General features: G+C 50.2%; 1 protein-coding gene across 2 annotated transcripts in view; it reads left to right on the top strand.

The window, feature by feature from the left end:
* LOC101655448 (phosphatidylcholine transfer protein) overlaps positions 1-1,524 on the top strand; it is a 30,521-nt gene extending 28,997 nt beyond the window's left edge. For both annotated transcript variants that reach the window (XM_004707393.2, XM_045299680.1), the window contains exon 6: positions 1,166-1,524. In XM_004707393.2, the coding sequence (XP_004707450.1) occupies positions 1,166-1,231 (66 nt within the window). In that variant the 3' untranslated portion in view covers positions 1,232-1,524. The remainder of the gene's footprint in view (positions 1-1,165) is intronic.
* The last annotated feature ends 9,441 nt before the right edge of the window (positions 1,525-10,965 follow it).

Raw genomic sequence — 10,965 nt, 5'->3', positions numbered from 1 at the left:
TCCTCCACAGTCACCACCTGTCCCCTGTGTTCACACCTGTGGTGTTAGTCCCACTATGTGTGTATCAAGGCTGCCCCCTGTGGCCAATAACATGGTGGAAGTGATGAGGGGTCACATGTGAAACTAAGTTATGAAAGGTTGAGGCAGCTGCTTTGAATTGGCCTTCTGTTTGCTTCTCTCTCTCATTCCCTTTTTGCCTCTCCCTCTGCCCCCTTTCCCCCCACCTCTCTCCCCTTGGCTTTTTTCTCTCTCTCCTCTCTTCTCCCATCTCCTCCCCTCTGGTCCTCCTCCCCCAGAATCAGAATCAAACTGACGCCAGCAAATTGGGTTGGGTTCTGCACCAGCCCATGAGTGGTGCCAACGCCCAGTGCTTGGCTGCTGAGAGAGATTGCAGACTGGGCTGAGACCGGCAGTTCGAGTACATCCAGAGGTGGCTCTGGGCTTGGCAGTCTAGTTCCAGAAAATGGACGCTAGAAAGCTCGGTGGAGGACAGTTGTGCTGACACACACAGGCACACGCACGCACTCTCGCAGGGTTGCCTGACTTAGGCTTAACTCCAAGGCGCGGCTGGCTAGTGCTGTTCTGTGCCCCGTGGCCGGCACAGCAGCTCCCTTGGGGGAGAGGGCAGCATGGAGGAGGCCAGTAGATGTGATTCCGACCCCACAGGAGCTGCCTGTGCAACCTAGAAGCCCTTTAGTACTCTCCTTTTTACAAACGGGCGTGTGGGTTGCCTGTCCCACTGTGGAGCAGATAACTCCATGCTTGGGCAAGCCTGCACCGTCCCCAACACTAACTAGAGAGCAGCACCCCCTCCCCATCCCGCCGCCCTTACCACTTTCCCCAAAGCCAGGTCAATTCCATTTCCTGGTGGGTGGGTGAGAGAGAGAGAGAAAGAGAGACAGACAGACAGACTCGGTGTTTCTGAATCTGAGCCATAGCTTGTTACTAGCAAACGCCAAAACAAAAGGCAGTGGATGCCCTGAAATCTGGTCTCACTCAAGCCTGACCTTTCACCCTTTGTTGTCCACACACAGTTAGGTGCCCCCGTGCCACCCATCCGTCATTATCCCCAGAGCCGGCATTGGCTCCCTCTTGCCGCACTCAGAGGAGGCAGGAGCGAGCAGCTCTGAGGACATCCCAGTGCCAGAGCCTCTTTGCCTTTCAGAACGGAGTTCCTAACTTCCTGAAGGACTTGGCGAAAGCCTGCCACAACTACTTCAAGAAAGCCTAAGGACAGGACATTGGGGAGCCAGGTGTCCACGGAAGGATGTCTCCGCCCATGCCACGGCCTGCTGCTGTCTGGCTCTCCAATGGACTTCAGAGGCCTGCGAGCTGGACATGCGATCCTGGACCGAGCTCGCTTAGGGGGCGGGCACCTGGCTTGCCTTCCACTTCCTTTCCCACTATCCCCACCCCAGGGCTGTTAGTGAACCAGGGCAGGATCAGGGAGACCTTTGCTTGTTTATTTTAAAAAGGGGAAGTCCTCAGGAGGGAGCACAGTCATTCCATTGTGCGGTCCTGCAGGGGTGGGGTGGGTGGGTGCAAGATGGATAACAAGATGCAAGACTGACCATCCCTCGGGCAGGCCGGCTCCTCCCAGGGCATGATTTCTTGCAACTCTGGGGGGGCTGCGGGAAGCTGCAGTCTCTTCCGAAAGGCCTTTCAGAGGAGGTCCTTTGTTGACTTGATTAGGCTGGATGTGAGGGGATCGTCCAATCAGTCTCCTGTGCCTGCTGACCGCCTGGTGGTATCAAACCATCCTGGAGAACACCGAGGGCCTCCCTGGGCACATCACAGGCAGCCACTTTTCCTCAAGTCCCTGTGTTTCAGTTTTTCTGTTTTCTATATGCCACCCCTCTCCAGCGCTGCTGGGAGACCTGGAGATCCTGCTGCTAGCCATCAACAGCTACTGTGTGCCCAGCCTCCAGACCGCTTGGCTTTACAAGCAGCCAGTGGAACCTCCCTCCAGGCATGCTTGGCCAGGCTGATGAGGTGGTAGTGGGTCACCGCCAGACAATCGAGTGTACCTTGTTTGACTCTGCACCCTTTTCTCAGGAGTTCTACCTAAGTTGCCTGCCTCTCACACCACCCAAAGGCCTTTTGGCTTCCTCTCTTTTCTTCTGAATTTTGATAAGGAACGCTATCTTGTGATCAAAGGCCCTGCCTTGATGATTTCTCAGGGGAAAACCTGTAACCAGTGTGTAAAGGTATCAAGCCTCAATTCCCGGGCGCAGACTCTCAGGACATTATGACCGGAGGAGGGGATTTATTCTCCTGGGATACCTCCAACTGCACAGCTTCTCTCTGGGAAGGAGACTACTCCAGATAGAATAAACACAGAGCAACCTACCCTTCATGGGGGTGTACTTCCTAACTTAATTGTTCCTTTTATGAGAATGAGCAAGTTCAACACAGATATTTTTGCTTCATGAAGGTTTCTCTGATGTTACAGCAATAAAACCTATTTTAAAAACCAAATCGCTTAGGTCTCCTTTGTGTGCAAGTGATAGCCAACCTAACTTGGGCGGCGGGAAAAGTTGTTTTAGCGCCCTGTGCTTGGAAGACCAGGTTACAGGGGTCTCAGGTAAGGCTTGATACAGGCGCCCAAACGATGGCTTAGCTGTGTTTTTAGGTTTAGCTTTGTTCTCCAGGTCACCTTTGATCTTGGTCTGTATTTGGTGTGGGGGGTTGTGGCCAACAGCAGGAGGTGGGTCTGCAGCATCCCCATTCATGCTAAGCCGAAAAGAAACAAAAGAAGACGGCTTTTTGTTTGTTGGCTTCTGGTGTGTGCCGTACCATCCGACGGTTTTCGTTAAGCCATGTGCCTGCCCCTGCAGTTGTCAAGCCTTTGTGGTTGATGGTAGGTGCAGCCTGGTAGGTGAGTAACTACTCACGGCCGACCATCCCTAAATGCATAAGCAACCAACCCCATCCTAGTTGTGTTTAGGAGCCATCGAGTTGGTTCTGATTCAAAGTTACCCACCCTACGTACAAGAGAAGGGAACACCACCCGGTCCTGCGCCATCCTCAAAATTGTAATGTTTGAGGCCATTGTGGCAGCCACCGGTCAATCTATCTTGTCAGGGATCTTCCCTTTCACTGCCTCTCGACTTTACCAAGCATGCTGGCCTTTTCCAGCGACTTATTTCTCCTGATAAGATGTCCAAAATATGTGAGACCAAGTCTTACCATTCTTGCTTCTAAGGGACATTCTGGCTCTTTGTTCTCTTGGCAGTCCATGGTACTTTCAACATTCCTCCCCAGCACCAGCGCCATCGTTGTCATTAGAGAAGTAAATTCCTCATGTGTATCATTAAACTATCATTATCTGTAATTTAACTGGAATTTAATTTTAGATAAAAAAACCAAATGCCTCAAGCTATAGAGTTCAAATTAAGATTTTACATATAGACTGTTTGGAGCACACACATTAGAAGAGATTCCACCTCTTAAAGTGAGAATGTATGTGAAATGTGGACCGTTATGTGAACCGTGCCTTTAAAACAGTGTTCAATAATTTGTTGTGAACTCCCAGGCTAGGAGACGATTGTGTTTTCAGGTACAGTGTGTAGGGAAGAGAGGTCACCCAGTTTGTTCTGATTAGTAGGGGGGTGATATTTTGGAACATAGGCTTGCTGAGATGGAGTAGAAGACTGTTGGGATGGGTTCTCTAGAGAAGCAAATCAAGTGCCGCGCCTTGGTGTTTGTGCGTAGAAAGAGGTTTGTATTGAGAAATGGCTTACACGGTTGTAGAAATACCTAAGTCTAGCCCTTTCAAGTCCTGCACCTGACCTGTGTTGCTGTGGAAGCTGAAGGACAGGAAGCAGGATGCTGAAGCCCGAGCATGGGGCCTGAGGTCACAGGCTGGTGGACACGGAGGTCAATGGACAGCTCGCTTATCTGCAGGCAATGCCATGGGAAATGGACGAACCAGATACAAGACCCAGCTCCAGCAGAAGGCGAAGGGCCAAAAAGAACTCGGCCTCTGATTAAGTCACTCTCTTCTACGTAAGGTCACAGCCCCAAGGAGGTGGGGTGGGGGTGGGGCGGTCATCAAGTTGTGATTGATAGGTTGGGCTCCAATCAATCTTTGCCCAAAGGTATCTACTTGACAGACTAACCATCACAAAGACCATCTGAGACGGCTTTGCCGTAGTCACAAGAACCATAGAGCCAGCACTTGGAGGGTTACAACCAATTCTTTAGGGCTTGCCTTTCCTCAAGGCTTGATGTATTATTTGGAGTTTGAAAGTACTATATTGCCTTACCTCTAGCATTTAGTTTCACTTTTCCTGTGTTGCTTTCAAAGGAAGCCTGGTGGCACAGTGGTTAAAGCGCTTGGCTGCTAACCCAAAATTTGGTGTTTGAAACCACCAGCCATTTGGAGGGAGAAAGAGGTCTCCTTCCAGAAAGATGTCTTCGCAGAAATGCACTCTGTCCTGTAGAGTCTCTGTGAGTCAGAAATAGACTCAATGGCAGGGTGTTGAATTTTTTCTTTAAGTGTGTATATGTGTGTGGTAGTGGGGTGGGTGTCTCAATAGACCATAAACTTTTTGTGATATGAAATTATTACATATTTCTTGTGATCCCAGATAAAGTCCCAGGGTGGTGCAAATGATTGCGCAGTGGGGCCACTAACCCAAAGGTTAGCATTGGAGCCCACCCAGAGCATCCTGGAGGACAGGCCTTGCAATCTGCTTCCAAAGCCCTGGAAAACACATGAGCAGCTCTACCCCGCACAGGGGGTTGCCGTGAGTCAGAGTCAAGTCCGTGCCAAAGCGATAACAGCAGGGCAGCCTGTCGTGGGCACTGACGCAGAAGCTGAAGAAGGGAGCACATGATTTAGAGAGGCTGGACCAGAGGAGACTAAACCATTCCCGGTTTGGAGACTCATTCCCCAACAATTCTAGCCAGACTGTTCTTGATAGTCTCAATTTGCCCAGTTTCCACCAGCTCTTCCTCAAAGTCTCCAGCTCCTCTCTCGGAGAGGGGGAGCTTTGTTGGTGCGGCTGCAGGCTCTGTCTGGATGTTACTGGAAACAGTGCCGTCTGGACTGGAGCCAGCTGAGATTAGGCAGCATTTCAGTTGAAACTCAATGGCCAAAGTAGCTCTAGTGTCGGTGCTAAATTTTTTTCCACCCCAGAGAATTATTCACACTGCATAACAATTCAAAGTGAATGGGCCACCTTGGAACTCAGAAATTCCAGCAGAGGGTCACTGCCCTTGAAAATGTTCCTATTTCATGAGAGCCCTGGCAGCACTCCCTGGCTGGGATTCCTAGCCCAGAGTCCCCATCTGTGATGCCTGCCCTTCAAACCTCCCGCTTCCCAGCTGGATTTGGAAGCGACAAAGCAGGAAGAGCCCATCTGGTTCTCACGTGTCTGGTAGCACCACCCGATTGGCTCTGGGGATCATCTTTAGAAAGCTCTGGGGTGTCTGGTGTCCATCCAGCTAAAGGTGGTAGGCACAGTGGTCTCTGGGCTGAAGGAGGCATAATTGGCCTTGCCCTCTGGGAGCTTACGATCCAGTGAAGAAGCCGTCGTGAACTGTTGAAAGGGTGATGAGCATGAAGAAGGAGAGGCTGTCAATCTGGGCGCACTGACCAGGTTTGAAGGAGCAGAGACTGAACCCAAAGGTTAAGCAGGCTTTCGAGAACCGATGTAAATGTACGTGCAATTGGATATATGAGGGGAAACCAAGGCGCAGTGTTAAGAAGGCTCCAGCTCATAGGTGCACAGGCTTACTCCAAACAAAATGTATTTACGCACATTTTTGCAATCATTGGGTGACTTCAGACAAGTTCGCTCATTTAGTCTTGGTCTCATTAGGGTACCTTCCAAAAAAAAAAAAAAAAAAGGTCTAATCCAAACAGTGGCTTTTGAGAGTCAATTAAACTCACGGCAGAGAGGTCAGGCTCAAGAGGCCATGGTGCTATCTTTGGGGATTTCAAAGGGGGTAATGTGGATTTTCTTGAAGGATGCAGGATAGTTATGGGGCCTTAATTAGGAAGGAGGTTAAGAACATTGAAAACTTCCATAGTGGGAAAAGTGGTGCTGTGGATTTATCCCGCTCCCCACCCCCACCCCCCGTCACCGCCCATCCCACCATGTGTCTGCTCATTCTTCCAGGGCACCAAGGGCTGCCCTATGAGGGTTTCATGGTGAAACCTTATTCCATTCGCAGTACAACACTGATCTTGTTCCTTCAGACTCCTTTTTATTCCCCAAACACAAAGAACACTTTAAAGGAACCTCATTTGTGTCCCTTGACGATATCCTGACTGCCGTTTTGACACGGTGTGAATAAAAGTGCACAGACTGATTCGGGGGAAGTGTAGGAGAGATGCAAACACTGCCTTCAGAAATATCTAGAGAGAGAGACATGTTGAGAAACAACAGCTTCACAAGTTGCTAGTTTTGTTGAATGAAAAGTGCTATGGGTGTGTGGCGGTACTGTCTGGTTTACCTGTACACCTGATGGGCGCTCTGAGGGAGGCTCTGGGTGGCACAGGCATTTAAGCACTGGGCTGCAAACCACCTCGAGACATTTGAAAGAAAGACCTAGAGATTTACTTCTAAAAGAAGAGCCGTTGAAGACGCTACCGAGTGCAATTCCCCCTGCGACTCCTGGGCTCGCCCTGTGTCGGAATAGATGATGGCAACTTTTATTTTTTTAACTTGCAGTCCATATCATAAAATACAGTGATGATTAAATCTTCATACACTACAGTGTCCCAGGAGCATGCTACGTGAGTGGCTGTTGGTGTCTTTTGACAATGTTACTTGCCAGGCCCTATGTGAGGTCGTGAAGGAAGGGGGCCTAGGTGGACCAGCACCGATTCTCCCCTTAGAATTTGCAGTCTGCAGAGGACATGAAGTCCGTACTCAAGTGGTGATGGCCGTGAGAAGAATGTGGTCACCACCATATTAGGAGCTAGTGGCAAAGGGCTAACCACGTGGGAGGATCTGTTCTCTCTGACTTTCAAAGTCGATTGGCCTTAGTGGAGTGCCTGATCTCCCAGCCTCCCTTGCCGTGCAGTGCGGCCTTGTGAGTCTGGCCAGGGCCATTTAAGCATTAAAGATATGCGCCATTTCCAGTTCCGTCACCTGGTCCTGGGCCCCATGGCCGGGAAATAATGAGAACTGGAATAGTGCCTTAGGTTCAAAGATGCAAGGCTAAGGTTAAAAATGGTAAAATAGCCTCTCCACCCCTGGGCTGTTGTTACAAAGATAGGGTGCACCTTTCTTATTTAGGGTGCACCCTTTCTCTACCTACCCACCTACGTACCCACCTGCCGGAGTACTTATTTTGAGTTCAACTTATCACTACTAATGAATAACTTTAAGGTAAGCATCCCTTTGGACGAGCTGATCAGAGATTTTATTTATGGTTGGTCCTGTGATCTCTGAGGGTCAGTAGGCTTTCAATACAGGCCTGTGGGGAGCAGAGCATTACAGATGGAGGTACCCTTTGAATAAAGCAACGCAGGCATGGTATTATACAATGTTGACCATTCAGCTCCAGATTAAAAGGGCACATTTGGGACCAAAACCTACCAAGAACGTGGACGCTGGGGACAGAGAAACTTGGCTTTGAGTTCCCACTCTACCATTTCCCTTGCTGTTCCACGCAGGCAGGCTATTTGGCATCTCTGGGCCTCATGCCCCTCGTGTGTACAGTGGGATGCTATTTCCCAGCTCCTCGTGTGTTCGGTGGGTTGCTATTTCTCAGCTCACCAAAGACTGCTTTGAGAGAACGTCTCCAAGTCCGGGCTGGGCACACAGTAGGAGCTTTAGAAGTGTTCATTGAGTTCTGTGACCAAAAGGCCCTCCGCCAGTGCCTCAAAGAGGATGATGTCTGGTAGCCGGCATTGCTCCCAGGAGAGGGTGCTGGGTGTCCCTTATGCTGCAGCGTCATGAACTATAGTTTCCCAAACCTGATGGACCGCTTATAGCGGCAGTTCTCAAGCTGTGGGTCGTAACCCCTTTGGGGGTTGAAAGACCCTTTCACAGGGGTCGCCCGATTCATCACAGTAGCAAAATGACAGTGATGAAGTCGCACCGAAAATAATGTGATGGTTGAGGGTCACCACCACATGAGGAGCTGCATGAAATGCCGCACAGCATGAGGAAGGTTGAGAACCACTGTCTTACAGAGAATGGGTTTGCAGTAGACCTTGCATTTGATGAGCCAAGTGGGCAAAAACTTGAGGAGGAAGGGAGTTTTTCGCAGAGAAGGCCAGAAGGCAGGCTAGTGGAAGGCAGATAGACACGTGGAATTGGAGAAACAGCTGGCCCTGACCAGTGAGTATTGGCCATTTCTGATACGCCAGGCCCAGGCTAAGAAGTTCACATGCAATAGGTCATTTCCTCGCCATCACAGCAGTATGAAACGAGTGCTTCTCCTCTCTATTTTACAGATGATATAAATAATAAAACTGGGAAAGGCTAGATAACCTGCCCAAGAGAAATCCATCAGTCAACCACCCCCAAATCGAATCCCTCAGCAGGTCACATTGAGGCATCTCCAAACCTGCTCCCAAATTAACTACTCTTTTCAGCTCTGCTGCTCCAGCGAGGGCCTCTCCCGACCCCACCCCTTGTCTTCCTGGTTCGACAGGTGCACCTGTACATTTATTTTATTTTCCAATGCCCAGTGAGAGTGATGTTTTAAAGATAAAATTCTATATCACTACCTTGCCTGAAACTCTCTATAATGTCCCTTAGCACTTGGAGTTAACTCCAAGTTCCCTGCTCTTTTTCAGCCTTACACGGTACTGGGCCGTGCAAACCAATAGCAGGTGAGCGATCCACTACTCATCACAAGGCTGGCAGTCAGAAGGAAGACAGTCCTGGTGGATCTGCTTCTTGCATTTCACGGCCTTGAACACACGGCTCTGCACACACGAGAGCCTCCTGCGTTGGAATCTATTTGGTGGCGACTGGTTTGGTTTTCTTGGTTGGCGTGTCCCAGCCCATCTTTCTTTCCCTCCTCACATCACAGCCTCTCTGATCTTCCTTCTGTCCGCTCAACGTGCCGAGCACAGGCCTCCTGCACAGTCATCGTACTGGTGATTTCGGCTGCCCAGCACGCTCTTCTCCACGAGTCACAGAGCCCCCAAATCTTCATGTCCTGCAGGTGACTGTTTCATTGTCGCCTCCTGTGGGAGTTCATGCACTGGAGGCAACCACGCAGCTCCTCCCTATGCCACCCCCCTGTCTGCAGGACACACACCCCTCACTATTTCGTGCATTTACACGCCCGCCAAGAGCGCGTGGAACAGTGTCTCATTCCTAAGGACGACTCAAGGTATAAATCATGCTCAAACGGTAAGCCTATCCTTTGTAGGGAGGGATGAAAGGCACAGCAACAACTCCATCCTTTCTACCACAATGCCAGAAAGATGGCATGCCTGTAGGCATGCACGTGTGCACACACACACACACACACACACACACACACACACACACACACTATGTGTAATCCACTTAGCTGTGCTCTACCCAATTCCCACCAAAGAGTGAACGTGGACCACAGATACATTTTTAGCATCTTTACAGCTAGCGTGGATTCATTTTTCAGTTCGTGTGTGTGCTTTGTTTCATTGCGTATATAGTCTCTTCTTTTTCATTCTGATGCAACGCCCTTGAAAGACTTGTCCCTTCCATCTGAAAGCCTGCACACCCGAAAGGCATTATTGATTTCCCGGGGAGGGGGAGAGGCAGCGGGCCCAGCAGGGTGAGAAGAGAAGAGCTTTTCATTTCCAGGCTGGAATCCTGATTCCCCCAGGGACAGGTGGGGAGGCTGGGGTGGTGGGTGGGCAGCACACCAGGTCCATTTTCTCCAATCTCTTTTTGCTTTATTCCTCCCTGGTGGTTCATAAGCTGAGAAGAAGTAGAAAGACGGAAGGCTCAGGACAAACACGGTACTCAGAGCTGGGGTAGCAGACACACAGAGACGTTTGCTGTCCATCAAACCGCTTTCCAGGGGCTGGAGCTGTCTGTAAGTGGTCATGCATTCTGCTTCTCCTCGAATGGGGTGCTTCATTTTCCAAGGGGAAGTGAGGACGATTCTCATCAAGAGCCTCTATTGCAGGCCTGATGTGGAATAATTACGGGAAGCTTCCATCGAGGGTCTCGCCCTCCACAGCACAACTTGGCTCCCATCCCTCCTCCAGCTACGCCAAGCTCGAGTAAACAGCATGCGTTTTCCATTACAAGCTAGGCAATGTGACTGTGCGGCGGTCCCTGGAGAGTGCCCGCCGGGGCGGCCGTTTCCTCACCTCTCAATGGAGCCTGTGACTTGCGGGGTGAGGCTGAGTAGCCATCGCTGCAGCCTGGAGTCTTAGCATCCTATGCTGTCACACTCCCTGATGAGACAGCCAGTGACCTGCCGGAGCACCAGCGGATCAGCCAGATGTTTCCTGCACAGAGACAGTGCGCACTTCCCTTGCACATCATCTTGTGAGAGGGGAGGGCTGGCAGGACACTGATGTCATTGGGCGAGGTGGCCTGTGGGAAGATTTCAAAGCCAAGCAGCTTGGCAGTGGAAGAGTTCAGCTGGAAGCTCTGTGCTAGGAAGAACTGACCCGGAAAACTATGCAGGGACCACTTCAGTTGTGCTGCTTCTCCAGGAGGGTGGAGCCTGCCTTCCCGAAGATCTATGGGCTATGCGAGATCTTTCCCATTGGCTCAGTAAACACAGTCAAGATCGTGGCTGCCATCTTGTTTTCCATCCCGACTCCTTGTTTTCAGTGACTTTTGTTCAAGTTTAAAGTGGGACAAGTGCAATATATTGCAATGAAAAATAGTAATAATAATTAACCCATGCATTGCCATTGAATTTCTTTTGACTCATAGTGAACCTATAAGATAGAGTAGAATTGTTCCCTAGGGTCTCTAGGGCTATACATCATTATGGGAGTAGATAGCCTCATCTTTCTCCCAAGGAGCGATTGGTGGGTTT

The sequence above is a fragment of the Echinops telfairi genome, unplaced genomic scaffold (genome assembly GCF_000313985.2).
Source record: "Echinops telfairi isolate 266 unplaced genomic scaffold, ASM31398v2 ScPeMD7_7458;HRSCAF=8496, whole genome shotgun sequence".
Lineage (NCBI taxonomy): Eukaryota > Metazoa > Chordata > Mammalia > Afrosoricida > Tenrecidae > Echinops > Echinops telfairi.
The sequence above is the reverse complement of the archived record's forward strand: the minus strand, read 5'-3'. Positions and strand labels throughout refer to the sequence as shown.